The sequence below is a fragment of the Dasypus novemcinctus genome, chromosome 15 (assembly GCF_030445035.2).
Source record: "Dasypus novemcinctus isolate mDasNov1 chromosome 15, mDasNov1.1.hap2, whole genome shotgun sequence".
NCBI classification, from domain to species: Eukaryota; Metazoa; Chordata; class Mammalia; order Cingulata; family Dasypodidae; genus Dasypus; species Dasypus novemcinctus.
This window is the reverse complement of record NC_080687.1, coordinates 4,490,844-4,513,094: the sequence shown is the minus strand read 5'-3', so window position 1 is coordinate 4,513,094 and position 22,251 is coordinate 4,490,844. Positions and strand designations below refer to the sequence as shown.

General features: G+C 39.2%; 1 protein-coding gene across 6 annotated transcripts in view; it reads left to right on the top strand.

Moving 5' to 3' along the window:
* The window catches only part of NBEA (neurobeachin), a 579,373-nt gene that overhangs the window by 276,868 nt on the left and 280,254 nt on the right, over positions 1-22,251 (top strand). For all 6 annotated transcript variants that reach the window (XM_071208160.1, XM_071208159.1, XM_071208158.1 and 3 more), the window contains exon 35: positions 3,027-3,091. In XM_071208160.1, coding sequence (XP_071064261.1) covers positions 3,027-3,091 — 65 coding nt within the window. The remainder of the gene's footprint in view (positions 1-3,026; positions 3,092-22,251) is intronic.

Here is a 22,251-nt window from a genome sequence, read left to right as displayed (position 1 = left end):
CAGCACCACCTAGGACAAATCCTGAAAATACCCCCACACCATAGCTCTTCTTCCCTCTCCCTCCCATCAGCAGCCACCGTGGCCACCCTCTCCACATCACTACTACAAAGAATAGGAACCAGCGCAGCAGTTCAAAGGCCAGAAAAGGGGGCAGAGGTGCTCCGAGCGCTCTGCCTGGGCCGAGCCCGGTCCCTGGTCAGGCTTCTTTGACGGTGGCAGCGGCGGGCGGGCTTTTCTGGCCCCTGGCCCGCTTCTGCTGCCGCAGCCACCGCCCGCAGGCATCGTCCGCCATGGCCAGCCTGTCCTGCTGCTCGACTGCCTCAGTGCGGGAGTCAGGGCTCCTCAGACGCTCCTCACCCGGGCTCCCAGGGCCTCGGGCAGGCATGCCACATGTCCCCACGCCTCCCGTGCCACGTGTTCCCAAGCTTCCCACAGACCAAGACTGCCCGCCCCCAGCCCCTGGCTGTTCTGGCCCCACCCTGCCTCATGCCCTGCCCCTGCTGCCCACCCTGCCCCTGCCCCGCCTCATGCCCCGCCCCTGGCTGCTCTGGCCCGGCCTGCCTCCTCGTGGACTATCCTTGGCCATGGAGGTTGCAGGGAGCACCGCGTGGTCCATCCCCAGGGAAGCAGCGGCTATGTGGGCCAGTTGCTGGCTTCCTCCCTTGGGCAGGGTCTCGCCCGACCCAGAGGCTTCCACGTGTGGGGCCACACCGTCATGGGCTCTTGGAGGAGAGACGGTGGGAAGTAAATTAGCCCCCTCTGAATATGGGATGGTGATGGCTTGGCTGGATCATGTGTTACTGGCATTGTGTCTCCCAGTTTTGAAGCCATTTTTTTCTTCCCTCATATCTTGAGGTCTTGCTGTTTATTTACCCCAAATGTGTATTTTTTCATAATAGTATTACCATTCTCCCAGACATCACGTTAAATGACTTAACCTTATTCTGTTCTTCTACCTTAGTTCTTAAATTAAGCTTTTCATCTAATTCTGGCATCTTTTCTTTGTACTGTTTCTCATTTTCTGTTTCTCTTCGAAATAATAAGCATGTGTTGTCTCGCGTTTGGAGAGGCAAATAAGGCAATCTTCTATTTCATCTTGCTCAAGAATCATAGATTCCTCTTTTAAAAGGCTAATTTCTTGAGTGAAGTCTTACCTCGTTCACTCTTTTGCCTTCCTCATCCTTTAAACTCCAGTGTCCCTAGCTTAGTCTTATTTCCTACTCTTCCTCTATCAGAGGTTGCAAATGATGGTCTCAGGGGCTGATGCAGGTCACACATAGTTTAAAGTAGGAGTTTTAAAACATCTAAGGCTGGGCTCTCTCAGGGATGGTGTAACTTGGTGTGTGTATGTAATATCTAAATATGTACCTTGTGAAAGTTTTTATGTAAAATCCTATTCATGTTAGAAGTGTATGCTGGTAGGAGAGCCTTGCCCCATGTACAATATCGTAAGGAAAATTGGGTTTAAAAAGTTGTAAGAATCTATTCTTCATAGTGGCTTGGTCTTGTTACATAAGTATCAGCTTTTTAAGCTAATATCATAATAAATGTCACATATTCCTGACCAATTTGCACATATTTTGAGATCTTGGTTTGTAATAAATAAAGCATTATAATGGAAATGTATGTAATACCTAAGAGGATGATAGTAATTTTGTTAAAATGTCAGCCGAGTGCCTTGTAGTTTTCGGTAGAATTGCTCTCAGAGTCTGAGTAAGCTTTGTAAAATGCTGTCTTGTCGTTTGGGAGAGTTTTAGTTAAAGGTTATGATGGCTGGAAGCCTGTGACTGGTGCAGCCCGAGTCGCTTAGACCCTTCTGAGATGCTCGCCTCTGTCGCTGTGTTCCCAGGCCGCCATATCCTTTTCTCACCAGCGAGTGCTCCTTCCTGTGGAGATGCAGACTCAGGATATGTTCTTCTATGATTCTCACATGTCTCCTTAGGGCAGAGAAAACCTAAATACCCCAGTGCATACTGTGGGGACCACGTTTACTCGCAGCATGTGGGAAAGTCTTAAGGGGAGCATGGCCAGGGTGCCGAGGGGTTGGCACGAAGCTGGTGTTTTGGAAAGCTGTATGTGCGGGTAGGCAGCTGGCCTCTTCTGCTGGGCTAGGACTTGGATCAGCACCCTGTTTCTTAGGAAGGTCAAGGGAAAAATTCTCTAGGTGAGTTCCATGAGTCACCAAGGGGCTTCTTTTTAAAACAAACAGAGTACTTGTTTTATAAAGGATATAATTTCCAATTCAGAAAACTGTGGTGTACTAGCCATCTATTAAAAAAAAATTGAAATCACTAGAATAAACCAGTAACTTCTCCCTAAAAAGCTTAAAGCATTTTCAAATAGGCAACAAGAAAAGTACAAAATAAGCAATATATGTCTCTAATCTCCAGTTCTGTATAATAGCCTCTTACGTTCTTAGTGATGGCCCTGTGCAGCTGCCAGATTCACAAATACATTCTAATCTAAGTCAGCAGCAGGGGATATTACATTTGACAGCATTTTAATAGAAGGTAATTTTTACAAATATCAAAAGAATTTAGGTGTAATTCTCCAGGTAATCCCTATAACTTTCAATCATTTGGAATGTACAGATAACTAGAACATTTCATTTCCAAAGAAATCTAAATAGATGGTTTATATTTCTAATTGTCATTTTAATATTTCAATGGAAAAAACCCTCTCCATTAGGAACTAATTTTTTCTCTCGCAAATATTTCTCGGCCTGGTATAACTGGGATCCTAGCCACGTGGCCCCTTTCAGGGAAGCTTTGTACCCAGAACCTTCCGGACCTGTGGCCTCAGGATTCATCATGCCTGAATTTACTAGGAATTGAAAAGCACCTTCTAATCTGAGCCACACAGTGCCGGGTTTTTTAAAAATTGATTTCTTAACAAAATAACATTTGTTGTAAAATTTTGTAATAGGGTTTTGAATATCATGTGGAAGTTCTTAATATCCTTAAACCAAATGTCTCTTTCCTTTACTTACCTGTTTTTCTCACCCTGAGTTTGCTTTTTCCCTTTAGGAATGGCAGAATTCTATTCAGAAGAATGCAGGACTTGCATTTATTGAGCTCATCAATGAAGGAAGGTAATTAATTTCACCATTTTTGGGCAAGTAGTCAGTGTACTTTTACTCTCCTGGGCAACTGCTCTTCCTACCATCTGCCCCAAAACTGGGTAGGAAAAATTCTTTTAATTAAGTAATTTGTCACACAAGTACTTAAACTTTAACAAAATTTGAAGTACTGAATGTTTTTTGGGGATAATAAAAACATTCACAAAATAAAGGGAAAAACTTTCTAAGATTTTGTTTGGTTTGAGGCACATCTTACTGAGTAGTAAGTTGTTTTACACAGATGAAATGAAGCTACTCTGCACTGCCATCTGTCACTCCCTCTGCTTTCAGGGCAGTGCTTGGTATGTATGCCCTCAACCCACGAGCAGTTCTTGGGAACCATCATGCTACCTAGTATCCAGCTGAAAATGTAAAGGATGTTAGATATAGAAAGTAGAGCAACCTTGGTAAGGAGTTTATAGATCCCATTCTTAAAATGATGCTGTAAGTAAGTTTGTCTTTGAGCCTATTATTGTCTATCAATTTTTAATATAGTTGTTAGCTGTGATTTTCCCAATGCTTTATTGGCACTGGACACATGAAGACATATTTAGCTGTCCCTCTTTGGCATGTAGAGCTTTTATCAGCAAAGAGACCCAAGTCCTTTACAGCTTGAGTTTCTTGTTTGGTATTTTGTATTTGTTGCAAAGCAAAAGAGTCAGGAAAATACCAGTTTTCTTTGATAATGCAACTAACAATTTCACATATTAATGGCACTCACTATTTCTTTTAGAAATTTTTTGCAATGAGTTGACAGCCATTATTATTTATCTTTAGGAGATGAAGGAAGAGATAAATAAAAGTATATTGCCAAACCTACTCATCCGTCATACCAGTATTAGAAGTAACTCTCGATGCATATTGATGCTAATGTTACTAGTTTATTTCAATGGAGAAGTAAAAAATAATGTTTGGCCATCAGTAAACTGTTTTAAGAGTTAATAAAATTCAATGTTCAGCACTTAATTTAGATCGGGTGTCTTACAGTTGCGATGCATTGTTATATTAAAGCAGTTACTGGCATAAAAGGATGAGGCTGGAAATTTTTTAATATCGAAGGTTGATGCTTGTTATTATTTCTTTGTTCAGTGGTAGGATTTGGGTTTTGTTTTGTTTTGGGCAAGAGGTTAGGAATACAGAAAGTATTTATAATTTCAAAAAAAAATTTTAATCCTTGAAAATCTTCAAAATACGGTAATCCTCCTTGTTCTATCCTGTATTTCTCCGTCTTCTGGATTTGAAACAAAAGCTAAGGCACAGATGGGTATAAATCGACGAGAACAGCTCCGCCTGAATGCAGCCTGTGTGTGCTCAGCAGCCGTCCACGCCCGCCGCTGTTACGGAACTAGAAACCGGGTGGCGAGTGAAGCAGTCAGAACTGTGCATTCCCTGGGAAGGCGCAGCTGGGCAAGCACACACAGCGAGGGCTTAAAAAAGCAGAGGCTGGGGACTAGTGAGTGCAAAGGCCTGGAAGAGCAGTAACGTTGCCCTCCTCAAGGTCGTGCTGGGTGCCGGCCTCACAAGGGCAGGGTCTCCCCGTGGTGGCAAGGGGCAGGCTATGCAGGCCCTGTAAGCTGTGTGAAGGGCAGAGTGGTGTCACCATTGTGCATTTTAGAAAAATGGATTTCAGGGATTCCAGGCTAGAACAGGGACCCACGTCTGAGCATCCCTTCTTCCTGCTCACCACGCATGCCCGTGGGGATGGAAGACGCAGACACATGAAGTATCTTTTGGAAATGAAGTCGGAAGGACTGCTGATAGGTTGCCTGGACAAGGGAAGGAAGGTGCATGGGTAACTCGGTTTGTGGCCCAGGAGCTGGGTGGTCTGTGGTGCCATCCACTGAGCTGGAGCCACAGGGGCGGGAGCACAGGCTCAGAGCGTGGTGAGAGATGACCGCACCTGTGGAAACAGACTCTGAGCCCCCGGGGAGTGTCCAAGGGGAGGGGTTGAGGAGGTTTCTGGGGACGGGGGTCTCGTGCTCCGGAGAGCTGGCGTGGCAATGCAGACTGACGTGGAAAAGCGTGGCCAAGGACGCAAACGTGCTGCTAGGGCCACACTTTTCCTGTGACTTAAGCTCGGGGTCCATTTCCCCACATCCTCCCGTTTCGGCTGGTCTCAGCGTGAATGCCACTGCTCAGGGAGGGTCCCCCCACCGGGGCATCCCCCCCCCCCCCGCCCATCCCTGACCACTTAGCACTGAGCATTCCTTCCTGAAAGGATTCCCCTGGGTTGCGCACTCACTTGCCATCTCTTTTCCCACTTTAAGGTAAGTTCTTTAAGGATCGCTGTCTTAATCACTCAAGAAAAATACTTGCAGGTTGTGAGCAATAACAAATGTTTATTGAAGGGATGAAGGAAAGAATGAACGATGCGTAGTACGTGTTGAGAAAGAACGGATAGTCAACAGGAGTGCGCGCTTGGAATAAGTAGTCACGGTGTAGATGTGGTTTTGTTTTGTGTGTTTTCTTTTATTTTTTGGTAGAAGGAAGGACTTGAGTATGTTTAAATACTGATAGAAGGTAGCCAACAGGGAAGGGAAAGAGGGCAACACTGAGAGGAAAGTCTCTGAAGGGAGGAGACGAAGGTAAGAGGACTTACAAAGAAGCAGAAGGGATGCGGACAGCAGGTGGGCCGGCAGCCTCGGCGTTCCCAGAGGATGCCTTGTGCTTGCTCAGTGCAGTGGAAGGTAGGTCATTGCTGAGAAGGAAGGAGGTCGGGGTAGGTGGGGGTCATGTAAGACATGAGCGGGGAATATTCTGGAAAATACTAAAAATGTCCATTAGAAAAACGGGAGGCAGGAAAGACCATAGGAACCCTAGGGGCTTGCCAGATGTTTGGGGTGCTCAGCCGAGGCTCTGATCTTGAACGTTTAACAATTTTTCCCTGCAGTACACAGCATGGAGAAGATGGGCCTTGGTTTTAAGGCGTTTGCTTCTCAATTTAGTAACAATCCAGAGTTCTTCCTGAGCACCCCCCACCCTGCACTGGCCTGGGAGAGGTGCCTTCCCATGTCCCCTTGGCGCCTTCCACCTGCCCCTGGCTTCTTGGCGCGTCATCCTGCAGTGCCGCATCTGTGTCTTTGCCATGTGTGTTGGGCTCTCCCCAGTGCCTGGTGGCATGCGTGGCGCAGGGTATTCGATGAGTGACATCGGAGTTCATTGAGAACACGTCTGACTGCAGGTGGGTGATGTAATCCCCCTCCAGCACTGTCTCCCATCTGTAGAAGAACGTAGCGCCCAGCTGGCCAGGTTTCTCTGAAGGTTTAAAAATCACATATATTTTTATTTCAGGTGCTGCAATATTGGTGCTAAAAATGGAGGTGGTTATTTTTGCTATTACATGTAATAACTATTCAGAATTTTGTCATTCTCACCTTTAGTTTGGGTGCTTTCCTTTCCAGTTAGGATCATAAAAGTATCCTAGGTAGTGGCGATGAAGTTGTAGTGAGGTTCACCATGATCTGGCTACTATTTGTTGATGCCTCCCATATGGAAGCCACCAAATTAGGTATTTTACATGCACTTTTATCTTATTTGCATAAACATGTAGCACTTTTTTTTTCAGATGGTTTAAAATAATATATATAAACTTTCTGTCCATTGTTAGAATATCAGCCTTTAATTTGCCCTTGTGGGAATGAAGATAAGAATCTTTAAGTGGAAATTATTATAAATGTTTATCCTACTTAACAGCTATACTCGTGAGTACAGTTCATCAATCATAGCTGGAGAAAGCAATTGTGAAGTTGTCTACAATTAACAGGATAAAAACAGTTGATGAATGTGCAGCTGAATTAAAGTCCTCCCCAGGACAGCCTGAAATTATAAACTGGATCATTTAAAGGAATCTAACAAAGGATCTTTATAATTAAAACAAAGTCAGGTTAATGGGATGTAAAATTGCCTATAATATCTTGGCAATAATAATTAGATTTTAAGTTATTAAAATATGAATTGAATAAGTCAAAGGCTTTAAATTATGGAATTTGAATGCTTTTGAAATAAATTAATAGTTTCCTGAAAATAAATAGCACTTTTTTCAAAGTATACAGGATCCGTTTAATGAATATTAAACATAGAAAGCCAGAATTTATTCATGTTTAGTACTGAATTTGACCTAAGATTCACAAGAATTTGATAATCCTCATTAAAATAGGGAAAATCTATAGCTTGCATTTCTTAGCTTTTTAAGAGGAGAAACATTGCATCCATGTGTTATTCTTTAATGATGATATGGCCCTGTAAGAAATGAAAATTAGTTTAGTTTTCACATAAAGGAAGAAAATATTAATTAATGTAACCTGGCATCCTACTGCCTCAGTCTCCCACTCCCAGGTTAAGCAGGAACAAAGGAAACCAGCTTAAGCCAGTCCTAAAGGCAGGAAAAAAGATGCCCAAGAAAAAGCTAAGTCAATACCAATTCAGCAATAAATTCCATTCCTTATTTGGCAAAGGGGAGCGGGTAAAAACTAAAATGGTTGGAATGTGATGGGGGAAGCGGTTGATCACAAACTTTTGCACAGGAAAGGTGGAAAGTTACATCTTCTGGGATAGATTGTAACTACTGAAGTATCCAATCTATGGAGAAAGAGAGGAAGGGCTTGCTGCTAGGCTTAGGGGTATAAACTGTCATTTGTCTTTATTCGGGGCTCCAGCCATGTTTTCTGGTTGTGCGCCCCTTCTTGCAAGATTGAGAACAAATTCTTTTCTTCTCCACAATCGGGTGAGCCTTATTTTCTTCCAGAAGATTTCTTTCTTACAGCCCCAAATTGAATGTCTTCATAAATTTAACAAATGCTATTTAATATTTATACCAATAAGCTCTCATTTGCTTGAGATTGTGTCTTTGATTTGCTAAAAAAAAAATGTAGTCAAAAAACAGTAACTTCCAAAACTATAAGATAGACTTGAGATTCTGGTTTAACTTTGAGCCAAGAATCCCTGGAAAATACAGGAAACAGGAGTTTGCCTTTCATATTTTGTCATGCAGAATCTTTTTCATACTATCGTTATATTTATTTTAGACATGTACTAAGTTTTAAATACACTGAATTTTGCAAATGAATGAGGTTAAAAATATTAAAATCTCACCCCTTTACAAATTACTTGGGCTAGATCTTAAATAGTATATTTAATTTCTAGGTATAACTTTAGGCATTGATGATAAAATTTTATTTGTCTAAAACTGAGGTTAATAAGTCTCACTTAACAGATTTGAAGTAACAGGAAAAATGTATTTCAAAATTTAGTGGTTGTAAATTTTGTTTGAATTACATTGTTAGCCATGTTTAAAATACATCTGTAAATGAATGTGTATTGCGAACGACTTTAAATCTACTTTCCTCCTTAAGAACTGTTATTTTAACTTGGTAACAGTTAAGTAATAGTTCACAAAATAATCGTAGTTTTTTAATATTAAAACAGCCAGAAAAGCTAATCAGTGAGAAGCATGCCCTATCTTTGGGTATTTATTTCTGTGTCTTATTATCCCCCCATTTCTTATTTCTTAGAGACACATATTTTTCTTGTTGTTCCTAGCTTATTCATTACAAGCAAAAGCCAGGAAAGATTCAGATGATCCCTGTCTGTATTAGAAGACTTTCATTTAGTGCGACAGCATTTCTGACAGAACTAAGGCCAGCCAGGCCATGGAGCAAGCGAGAGCTGGCCTGGCCCCGTGGTGGGCTCAAGGCTCAAACAGCAGGTGCAGGTAGAAGGAGCCACCAGGTCATAAGAGGGCCACGCTGGCAGCACAGCCATGGGTGGTGTGTGCCATCTGTGCAGGGGTACACCGGGGAATGGGAAGGGCAGGTGGCAGAACAGAAATAAGGGCCGGCCTGTGTCAGGCAGGCCAGGGCCAGGGCCTCTTCCTGAGCCTTAGGGGACATGGAGCAGTAAGTTCTAGGCTGGTTAGCCCACGTGTTGGTAGAGTGAGAACACAGTTTCAGTTGTGCAGACCAATATTTGAACAACTGGAATACTTTATATACAATATCTCCTGTGAAAAACCACAGTCCAAACTGGGAAGACATTAAGAAAGGCTGTTTTCTAATTACAAAAGTAATATAAAGTACTTAACTAGGTATTCTTGAAGTTCTACGATCTGAAAAATAACAAAAGCCTAAATAAGCACTTATTATGTGGTTATTTTAGCAGGATTATTTTGCATATGCTCCCCACTGCAATTATAATTGAGGCACTAGGCTTTATATGCTAAAAAAAAAAAAAAGCTCTTGAAAAATGCCATAGGCAGTTTGTGATTAAGTACAAAATGAGTGAAAGTAGAAGTGCAGTGACTGTAGAAGAGGAGCTACTGCTCTGGCCAGTAATGATTAGAGAAGCCTTCTTGTAAAAGATAGGACCCTTGCAAGTATCGGCCCACTGTGTAGGAGAAATTTAAAAGTAAAACCAGCCCCAGCTTTTTGGTGAAAATTAAGATTTAGAGCAGAAAATACCTTTATGTTCTTCATTATCAAAACACATAGGGACATAATTGTATTTATAAAAATCATAATGTCTCTGAACTATATTTTTCAAAGTCAAAGTTTTCCTGTCTTAAACGGTGATCAGTGATTTTCTTAATTCTTTAATTATGATAAAGTTTTACAACATTTATGTCTATATAAAAAAGAGTATGTTTCTTTTTTTTTTTTAAGCAATCTTCATAGTTAGGAAGACTTCAAAGCAATTCTTTATTCCTATGTCTAACTTCCTTCATTCTTGGCACAATGTAAGAAAAACAATGGGCTTAATTTAAATACTGTTTGCTGAAGCATTTGTTGTATGCACATATAGAATTATGATGAAATATTTATTTCCCATATTCTACTTTGGGCCATGGTTTGAAAGTTCCTGTTCTAAACTCATTATCCTGTCCTCCTATTCTAGAAGCAATGTTCTCTAAACCCAAATTAAACTACAGAGTGAGTGAGTTATCTAAATCCCCCATAAGGGCATTAGCTTGTTGGGAATATTTGTATAGAGGAAGAGTCAATGACCAAGTACCCACAGCCACCAGAAAGGGGGAAAAGTAGGAGAGTTGATAGAGATTGATTTTTCTGGCCCCTGGACTCAGGAGTAACTCATTCTGCACATGCTCCCTAAAACCTAAGAGTCTGCTTCTGTACATATAGTGCACTGAACTAATACTAGAAAATGTGGGGACTTACCCTCACAAATGTCCCTAAGCTAAATCAGACAAGTGCACTCTTTGTAATCTTTCTAGTAATGCTATTTCTGTGCTAGTTAGCTGAGAGGCAGATTTTGTGACCATGCAACTGAAGGAAGCTAATTGAGAACTCAAACCCCGGACTTGGCATTGTATTAATTCCCTGATCGCATTTCTGTGTACATCAGTATCACAAGGGGTATTTATCCAACAGGTATATGCTAGGTACTCACCTCACATCTATGGAATAAGAAGTGTTGGCTGAGGCTTACACATCAACATTTTTAATGTGTGTTCCAAGTGATCATGATATTTATTGTACACCAAAGTTTGATAACCACTACCCTCCATTCACTGATGTTACAGCCTCACAGAATCAGCCCCATCTTTTCCCATAACTGCCTGCATAAATATGGCCATAACCTAAGACATTTTTTCCATGTTGCTCTGAGAAGTCTAAGAACTGTTTAGGTTCATGGTAGATGAATGTTCTCTTCTGCTTTTATGTATTTGAAGCTATGAGATTTATTTGAAGCCACAGATAAATGTGATAAGACAATGAAATGCTAATCTGTAGATGCAACATAATTCCTTAGCTCCCATTGCTGGCTTGCAACAGTTAATTCAATTGAGGGTGGGGGAGGAGTGGTTTTCAACTGACTCTACTTCTCCCTCCTCACCCCACCATCTCTTTTTAAGGCTTTCTCCCTTCCACATCAAGATATCAAGATCCTTATTACTTGTCATCACTCTAGAATATCTCAAGCTCCATGTTTATTCTTTAGATTTCTCTTTCTTCTATTTTTAACCCAATCAGACCTCCAGTTCCCATAGTGAATCTATTCTGAGACAAGTGCCAGTCTGATGCTGTCTTTTATAATAGATTTCCATATAATCAGTTGACCCAAAGGTATGAATAATTAATAGGTTTTACCCTCTAAGCATCATGTAGTATTTTAAGAGACGATCTTGTTAGTATATGTAAATTTTTCTCTAGTAGCCAGGGAGAGAGAAATATCATACCTAAGTCTCTACTGTTTAATTTTCCAGCTCCCATTCTTCTACACCAATAGTCAGACTCAGAATACTGGGAGAATGGAAGGCTTGAGGGAGGTAGAAAATTAAGGAGTATTTTAATCCAGGTGAAATATGATTGAAGACTTAAACCAAAGCAATATCAGTGGAAAGGAATAAGCATGAAAATATTTTAAAGCAGTACAGTTAACAAGACTTGGTGGTTAATTCAATATGAGATGATTTTAAAGCAGTCTCACTCTAGAGAAACCCTTACTCAAGTTAGGTCTGTAGAACTCCAACTCATTAAGTACAGAAATGAGGTAACAATCAAAGATGACTTGAGTACATGAGAATGAATTCCGCTATGCACGGCAATTAGCAGGAGGAAAAAAAATTTAGATCTCCAAGATTGCAAAGATTAGAATTGTGGAGTATAGGACATAAAATAGTAAAATGTTTAATGAATAAAAAGAGACCTTCAAGAATAAAGTAGAAGATTTAGGAAAAATTAGAACTTGTAGAATTAACAATTCTAATAAGGGAACACTCTAAAGATTGATGTTTCATCATAATAGAGAATGTTGAAGAGAAAAAGAGTGAGTAGGAACAATGTCAAAACAAACTTTACCCGGAATACAGAAAGAGAAATAGATGAAAAATATGAAAATCCTGTTGAGTAATGGAGGAGGAAGGAACAATGGGATATACAAATCAGACTTGAAGGAAGAAAGAATACAAAATATAGGAGATGAAATTTTTAAAAGATAATGGCTGTGGTCTTTCCAGAACTGATTAAAAACATGAATACAGTATCCAAGAACCATAGTGGACCTCAAGTGGGATAAATAAAAAGAAATGCATGCTGCATGCATAATAGTGAGTCTGGAGAACACCAAGAATAAAAAGGTAAAAGCAGCTAAAGAGAAGGGGCAGATAATTTACAAGAAGAGGAAGTAGAGTAAGAACAACAATGAAAGCTGATCAAAGTGGTGTACTATCTCAGTGCTCAGAAAAAAAATGCAATCAAATAGCTTTCAAAAATTATGGGTAGAAAATGGTGGAGTTAGGAGTCTAAATTCCACTCCTCCATGAAAGCAATGAAAAATGGGCATAAACTGTCAAAGTCAACTTTTTGGGGAACTGTGGAAACTAACCAAAGACTTGAAGCAACACAGGAAATGCTTATTCAGAACAAATGACTGATTCTCTGTAAGAACAAAATTTTGTAGCATTTTAACACACCGCAATTCCATCCCAGCTCCCCAGTTTAAAGAAAGGAGAAGCAGAAACTGTGAAAATAACAAGACCTCATTCAAGATCCCAAACTAGAGGGAACAGGATAGATCTTACTTGCAGAAATTGTAGTTAATTGTTCTAACCTGTTTCGTGGCTTCTTCAAAATCAGACTTAAAATGTTTGTCTTTATTTCTCCTGAGTAGGTACTGGCCTAGTGCTAAATAAACTCATTCCCCTGGATGCATTTCTGGAATATGATGAAACATATTTATGTTTTAAGTTGCTGCTTCATGAAATACAGATAACAGTTGAAACAAATAGCCTAACAAAAAAATTGGTAAGTGGATGTGGGTGGCTCAGGCAACTGAGTTCCTGCCGACCACGTAGGTGGCCTGGGTTTGGTTCCAGGTGCCTCCTGGAGAAGATGCACAAGATGGTGAGCAATGGGCTGGTGCAGCAAGCTGACATGACAAGATAACACAACCAAGAGACAGTGAGGAAACACAGTGAGAGATGCAACAAAGCAGGGAGTTGGAGGTGGCTCAAGTATTAGTGCTGCCCTCCCACATGGGAGGTCTCCAGGTTCTGGTCCTGGTGCCCCCTAGAAAGAGAAGATCAGCACACAACATAGGGACACAGCAAGTGCAAACAACAAGGAGGTGGGGAGAAATAAATAAGATCTTAAAAAAGTTGGGGCGTGAAGGCTGAGTACAAGCTGTTTATAAGGGCTTTGAAAGCTATGACAAGAATTCCTGGGAATCTGGAAGGGCACAGTCATGCTTGGGTCTGTGCTTGTGCTCTGGAAAGCCTGAAAAGACCCGGAGCTCTCACTTCTGGCTTACCTGAGGCTCACGGAAGCGGGCAGAGGTTGTGAACTACCTCACTGAATGTTGAGCGTGTGCTCCTTGGTAAGGCCTGTGACACTTTTTGAGTCCAGGCATTAGCTCACCATGATAATGGAGTTAAGAGATAATGGAACAGAGATGTTAGGGGCCATACCTGACAAAGAATACAGATTTTAAAGAATTAAAGGTAAGAGAAAACACTTAAGAAACAACAAGAAATAGCAACAACAATAAATCCTGGGGTCTGAGGAGAATCTGATTTCCAAAGTTGCCAGTTTATAATATTCAAGAAACACAATTTTGAGTAAAAACTACAAGGCATACAAAGAAACAAGAAAGAATGGCACATACGTGGGGTGTGGGGGGGAATCAATAGAAATCAGTATCTGCTTTAAGAAGCCCAGCTATTAGATCTTCTAGTCAAAATGTTTAAATCAACGATTATAAATACAATAAAATGGCTAAAGGAAAGTAAGTCTGAAGAACTAAGTGGAAGTATATAAAGAATGTCTCACCAAATTGAGCAAACAATAAAGAAATAGAAATTATAAAAAGGAACCAAATAGCAGGACATCCAGTTTCTGAGTGGAGACCTTTGTGTCATGCTTGACAGGAGAGAGATTTCAAAATGGGTGATGTTGAGAAGGGCAAGAAGAGTCTCGTTCAGCCATGTGCCTAGTGCTACATTTTGGGAAAAGGAGGCAAGTGCCAGACTGAGCCAATTCTGCATGGTGTGTTTGGGGGGAAGGCAGGACATTCCCCTGGTTTCTCTCACACAGATCCCAGCAAAAGCAAAAGCATCATGTGGGGGAGAGAATGAACTGATATGGAGTATCTAGAAAATCCCAAGAAGTACATATCTGGAGCAAAAATGAACTTTGCCGGCATTAAGAAGAAGGCAGAAAGGGCAGACATGAGAATTTATCTCTAAATTGCCACTTTGGCCACTGCCTTATTTAATACTAACGTCTCATGACTTTTTTATGTTCACCATATTTAAATTGATCTGACCAGCACTCAGATCATGAATGGCTGATAGAATATTTTTGTTGGGCAAGACTCAGTTAAATAAGATTGCCTTGCAATTAAATGATTATGATCAGGCTTTTTGAATTGTGATAGTAATGTTCAGCAAGAGCTATCAGTATTTTCCCCTTCTAAAGATCTGACTGGACTTGATGCTAGGTTGGATTAATAATGTTTAACTTTTCACACAGATAGTGACAACTCACAACCCATAGGAGATTGGTTTTACATTTAGATTTAAGTAACTGAATATTTGAATATGTTTAAATATGAAGAAATTTCTTTCACTGTGTCATACAACAGAGCAAGTCTCATTTGTGTTTCAGCTGTTTTTCAATAGCCTATTTAAATTCAGGGCTGGAAGATAATTATGTCCACTTCAGCTTTTTGTTCTTAACTATGTGGATCAAATTAAGGTTCCCTGTATCTGAAATGCTGTCTTTTAAATAATGGTCCTTTCAATGGGGTTTACTTATTGTATCAAATAAAGAGTGTTTAACACTTTTTAAAAAAAGAGAAAAATCAAATTTTGGAGTTGGAAACTATAATAATTGAAATGAAAAATTCACTAGAGGGGCTCAACAACAGATCTGAGCCAACAGAAGAAATAATCAGTGAACTTAAAAATAAGTCAATAGAGATTATCCAATGAGGAACACATCGTAATATAACTGTTCAAAGCCAGAGACAAAGGGAGATTCTTAAGAATCAAAAGTAAGGCAACTCATCACATACAAGGGTTCCTCTGTAAGAATAACAACCAATTTCTCATCAGAAACCATGGGAGCCATAAGGCAATGGGATAAAATATCCAATGTGCTGTAGGAAAAGAACTGTCAACCAAGGATTAAATATCCTGTAAAACTATCCTTCAAAAATGAAGGAGAAATTAGTACTTTTCCAGATAAACAAAAGCAGAGGGGATGCAGGAATTGAGGAACAAGACTTAAGACATATAGGGGGACGCGGACTTGGCCCAGTGGATAGGGCGTCCATCTACTACATGGGAGGTCCACGGTTCAAACCCTGGGTCTCCTTGACCCATGTGGAGCAGGCCCATGTGCAGCGCTGATGCGCGCAAGGGGTGCCGTGCCACACGGGTGTCCCCCGTGTAGGGGTGTCCCCCGTGTAGGGGAGCCCCATGCGCAAGGAGTGCGCCCTGTAAGGAGAGCCGCCCAGCACAAAAGAAAGTGCAGCCTGCCCAGGAATGGCGCCGCACACACAGAGAGCTGACGCAGCAAGATGACGTAACAAAAAGAGACACAGTTTCCTGTGCCACTGACAACAACAGAAGCAGACAAAGAAGAACACGCAGCAAAATGGACACAGAGAGCAGCCAACCGGGGCGGGGGGGAGAAGAGGGGAGAGAAATAAATCTTTAAAATAAAAAACAAAGACATATAGGGAAAAAATGGCAAAATTGCAGAAGTCCTCCCTTATTAGTAACTATATAAAATATAAATGGATTAACCTCCCCAACTTAATGTCAGTTGTCAAAATTAGTTAAAGGAATGTGATGCAACTTTATTCTGTCCACAAGCTACTCAAGATTTAAAGATACATATTTGTTGAAAGTAAAAGGATGGGAAACTAGATTCTATTTAAATAAAATTCAGAAGAGCACTGGAATGGGTATGCTAGTAGCTGACAACATAGACTTAAGAAAAAATCACTACAAGAGACAAAGAATAACATTATATATTGATAAAGAGGACAGTCCATTAATGAGATAAAACAATTTTATATACACACACCTATCAAGAGAGCCATAAACTAAAATTCAACTATAATAGTTGGAGAGTTTAGTACCTTTCAATAATGGATAGAACAACTATACACAAACACAGCAAGGAAATAAAGACTTGAACAATACTACATACCAGTTTGACCTAACAGACATCTATAAAACACTTCACCAAATGGGGGCAGAATACACATTTGTCTCAAGTGAACATGGAACATTCTTCAGGAATGACAATATGTTAGGTCACAAAACAAGTCTCAGCAAATTTTTTAAGACTCAAATCATAGAAACTCTCTCCTTCTACCTCAATAGAATGAAGTTAGTAATCAATAACAGAAGGAAATTTGGCAAGTTCACAAATACATGGATATTAAACAATACACTTCTAAATAAGCAGTGAGTTAAAGGAGAAATCACATGGTGTGATGGTTTGGAGCTATGTATCCCAGAAAACATGTTTCTAAACTTAGTGCATTCCTGTGGGTGTGAACCCATTGTAAGTAGGAACTTCAGATGAAGTTACTTCAATTAAGGTGTGGCCCAACCCAATCACCATGGACCTTAATCCTATTACTAGAGCAAATGAAATCCAAAGAGAGGAAGCCAATGAAGGAACAGCCCAAAGCTGAGCTTCAAAGGACCCCAGAGAGCAGGAAGAGGCCAGGAGAGGCTGCCATGTGACAGAGGAGCCAAAGACCAAGGGTCCCGGGCAGCCAGCCCCAGAACACCAGTCTTCCAGAAGAAAGCACTGCCCTGATGGCAACTTAATGGTACTTTCATGGCCTCAAAAGCATGAGCTAATAAATTCCCATGGTTTAAGTCAACCCATTGCATAGTATCTCCTTGAGCAGCCAGGGAAACTAAAACACAAGGAATATTAGAAAATATTTTGAGGAAAATGAAAATAAAACACAAAACATGTGACGTGCAGTACATGCAATGCTCCAAGGGAAATTTCTAGCTGTAAATACCTATCTTAAGAAGGAAGAAAATCTCAAACCTGTAACCTAACTTTCAAAGTTAAGGAATCAGAAAGAGAAACCAAACTAAACCCAAAGGAAGCAGAGGAAGGAAACAATAATAAGATCAGAAGTTGATTAAATTGATTGAAACAAAATTTGTTTTTGTCTTTTTTTAAAAATATCGGCATCATTGAAAACCTTTTGCTAGACTGACCAGGATTAAAAGAAAGAAGATACAAATAATTAAAATCAGAAACAAAAGTGGGACACTACTATCAACCTTGCAGAATTGAAAAAGGATTATAAGGTCAATGTGGCAATTTGAGATTTATGTATCCCCATAAGAGAGATTATGTTTGTAAACAGGTCTATTCCTCTGGGTGTTAGCCCCTTTGATTGTATTAGATTCACCTGAGATGTCTTTGATTAAATTACCTGTTAAGATTAGGGGGTTGATTCAACCATGTTAGCAGGGCATGACTCAGGGTTGAATCCACAGTCCCTTGGTGGGCTGATATAAATAGACAGTCACAGAAGAGAACTTGGTCATTTCAGTCCTGCCATATGACAGAAAGATGAAGACTCAGACAGCTAAAGCCCCGGGAAGAGAGAGATGAACCATTCACCTGATAGTTTGCAGCTAAAGAGAACAGAGCAGCTGAGCAGTCGATAAGGCCTGGAAAGAAATGAGCCATATGCCAGACTGATAGAGGAGGACCTGAGAGACTAGCCCTATGCCAGCTTACAGCTGAGATCTGAAGAAGCTGGGCCCACGGATCCATAAGAGGAAGAAGGGAAGAGAGACCAAGCAGAGATTGCCCACTATCTCACCTCAACACGTGGCAATTGACTTTGGTGAGAAAGCAGCCTTGAGTTGGACTCTTTAGGGCTTTGTAACTGTAACCTTTTACCCCAAATAATAACCCTTTGTAAATGCCAACAGATTTCTGGTACTTTGCATCAGCACCCCTTTGATTGACTAATACAGTTAAATTATGAACAAATGTGTGCCAGCAAATTAGAAAACCAACTTGAAATGGACAAATTCCTTGAAACAGACAAATTATTACCAAAACTGACTTGATAAGAAATAGAAAATATGAATAGTCCTGTAACTAGGAGAAAGATTAAGTTAGTAACAAAAATTTCTAACTAATCCCTGAGGACCAGGTAGTTTCCTTGGTGAATCCTACCAAGCATTCACAGAAGCATTAACCAGTCTTTCTTAAACTCTTCCATAAAACTGAAGAGGTAGGAACACTTCTTAACTCACTTCTATGGGTCCAGTATTATCTTGCCATCAATGCCAGATAAAAACATCACAAGGAAAGAGAAACTACCAACCAGTATCCCTTGTGAGTGTAGATGCAGAAATCCTCAATAAAATATTGGCAAACTGAATCTAGCAGCGTATTAAAAGGATATCATAATCAAATGGGATTTATTCCAGAAACGCAAGGTTGATTTACTATACAAAAATAAATTAATATACCATGTTTATCAAATGAAGGCAAAAAACCCACATGATTATCTAATAGACACTATAAAAGCATTTGGCAAATTCCACAATTTCCTTCACAGTAGTATGAAAAAAAAAAAACCACCAAAAAAACAATTTAGGAATAATTTAATAAGAGAAATGCAGGAATTTTTCATTGAAAACTGGAAAACATTAAAAGAAATCAAAGAAGATTAAATAAATGAAAGGACATCTCATATCCGTGAATTGCTGTACTCAATATTGAATATTGTCAGGATGACAATAGTCTCTGAACTGATCTATAGATGTAAGGCAATCTGATCAAAATTTCAACTGCCTTTTTTTTTCTTTCAGAAATGGGACAAATCTATCCTAAAATTCATATGGAATTTCAAGGACCATAGAGTAGCCCAGACAATCTTGAAAAAGAAAAACAAAATTTGAGGATTTACACTTCTTGATTTCTTACTACAAAGTAACTTACTACAAAGTTACAATAATCCCCCAATTTGGTACTGGCATAAGGATAGACATATAGCCCATTGGTTAGAACTGAGAGTTCGTGTTGTAGTACCCCATTCCTTTTTATAGTTGAATACTATTCCATTCTGTGGCTGTAACACATTTTCTTATGCATTCATCACTTGATAAACATTTCAGTCATTTCCACTCATTAGGAATGATACTGCTGTGAACTTTCATGTACAAGTTTTTGTGTAAATGTGTTGTTTCCTTTTTCTTGAGTGTGTACTTGAAGTGGAACTGCTGGATCATTGTGGTAATTTTATGTTTTTTTGAGGAACTGCTAAGGCATTTGGATTTAGAGTCCAGAAATAACCCCTACATTTATGGTCACTTGATTTTTGAGAAAGTGCCAAGTCCAACTTTTTTTTTTTTTTTTGATTTTTAAATGTTTTTTTATTCCAGAAGTTGTGAATTTATAAAACAATCATATACATGTGTAAAATTCCCATACAACATCCCTTCACCAACACACTACTATATGGTGGAACATTTGTTAGACTATGTGATAATATCATCAGGCTATAGCCACCACCCATGGTCCATAGCATACATTTGGCACACTTTTTCCATACTGCCCCTTTTCAAGTCCACTTAATGGGAGAAAAAATAATATTTTCAACAAATGTTTCTTGGACAGGACTGAATCTGAGCTTCTCTTCACACAACACTAAAAATCATATTTCAAAATGGGTCAAAGACATAAATGTAAGAGCTACAACTCTTAGAAGGAAACATGAAACTGCATACCCTTGGATTAGGCAACCCCTTCTTTTGATTAAAAAAAAACACAAAGAATCGAAGAAAAAATAGATAAATTGGTATTTATCATAAGTAAAAGATACTATGAAAAAAATGAAAGGATAACACACAGAGAGGAGCATTTGCAAATATATTTAATGAGGATGTAGTGTCCAGAATGTATGAAGAAATCTTACAAGTCAACATTAAAAGGTGACTAACTCAATTTAAAAATGAGCAATGAACTTCAGTAGACATTTCTCCAAAGAAAATTCACAAAAAGAAGATATACAAATGGCCATTACCTGTGAAAAGATGCGTATCATTAGTCATTATGGAAATGACAGCATGGATGAACCTTGAGAACATTTTGCTAAGATGAAACAAGCCACATGCAAAAGCACAAATATTGTGTGATTTCAACTAGATGAAATACGTAGAATAGACAGAAATTAGATTACAGGTTACCAGGGGCTTTTGGGAGGGGGAATGGTGAGTTATTGATTAGTGGGGACAGTTTCTGTTTTGGGCGATGAAAAAATTTCAGTAATGTAAGGTGATGAAGGTAGCCCAACATTATAAAAGTGATTAATGCCACTGAATTTATATACTGAAAATGGTTTTAGTGACAAATTTTGTTATATATATGTTACCAATATAATAAAAAAAAAAACCAGTCTGTCAGATTGGATATTTAAAAATCCAGTTATGTTCTTTTGACTAGTGGTACACTTAGAGCATAAGGAATATTTAAAGCAAAAGGATAGAAAAATATAAACTGGGCACTTATCAAAGGAAACCTGACATAGCTAATTAATATATGTGAATACTATATAATATACATAATATATAATATAAAATATAGATTTTAAGGCATAAATAATTATTAGGGCTGGTCCAGGTAATGTAGTAAGGAAAAGTTTAGTGCACTGGAAAGTTACTGCCATTTTAAACATGTTATGTTCCAAATAAAATAGCCTCAAAATAAAGTAAGAATTGGTGAATCATCTGGAATCAAATGACAAATCTGCCATCTCTAAGGAAGATTTCAACATTTCTATCTCAGTTATCAATATGTCCCACTGATGCAAAGTTCAGTAAAGATGCATAAGATTTAAAAGGCATAATTAGCAATCGATCTGATGGGCCTGGGTATGCTTTGCACACAATAGAGAATACGTATTTTCTCAAAAGTGTAACATTAGTAAAGTCTTATCAAATAACAAGATCATAACACAATTTCATCAAGTTTTTTTAGCAAATCAATTTTAGTGATATGTATTATAAAGCATAGATCCATCCAAACTGTACTATTGATGGTATTTAGTATAATCATATAGTTGTGCATTTATCACTTCAGTCATTATTACAGCATTTTTTATTCAGTAATAATAAAAAACAAAAAATGCCTCACCTCTCAATCACTCTATGCTTCCTGTGTTAGTCAAGGGTTCTCTAGGGAAACAGAATCAACAGGAGATATCTGTCAATAGTATGAGATTTTGTAAGAGTCTCTCACGTCATCGTGGGGATGCACAAGTCCAGGTTCCACAGGCAGGCTGCAAACCAGGAGCTCCGATGAAAGTCCAGTGAAGGTCCTTGATTTACAGGAGACATTGGATGTCCAAAGGCAAGCTGGGAAATTCTCTCTGAATGCTGAAATCACTTCCCCTTTTAAGGCATTGAACTGATTGGATAAAGCATCATTCATTGCTGACTGCAATCTCCCTGGTTGATTTAGATGTAATCAACCATCTGTGCAGTAAACCACTGATGGCTAAAGTCCACAAATGTCCTTGTATTACAGTTAGCCCAGTGCTTGCTTGACCAAACAACTGGGCACAATTACCTAACTGAGTTGACACACATTAGCCTAACCATCACTCTTCCCTACTGTACATAGTTGCTAGTCTGTTTCTATGTCTCTTGTTTATTTGTATTTATATTTTGTAAAAACAATCCTGTATAGTCAATATTGCTCATATTGGTATTGAACATGAGGTTTCACTATATCATAATCCCATGATAAATTTTTTTGCTTTTCTTCTAGTAATATACATGTCCTTAGACTTTCCCTTTTAACCATTGTCATACCTATATGATAGCACTGCTAGTTACAAACACTTTTCTGTGTTTTCGCCAATTTTACTCATTTCCAAAGATTGACAAGCAACCTTTTTTTTTTTTAATCAATTCTGCACAGATTAACCATCAGCTTTCCATTCTCTAACCTCATTCTATTTTCTGGTGACCAATATTCTAGTTATTAATGCTATGAGTTTACACAGTATATTTAGTTCATAACAGCAGAGTCATACAATATTTGTCTTTTGTGTCTGGCTTGCTTCACTCAGCATAATGTCCTCCAGGTTCATTTATGTAGCTTCTCAAC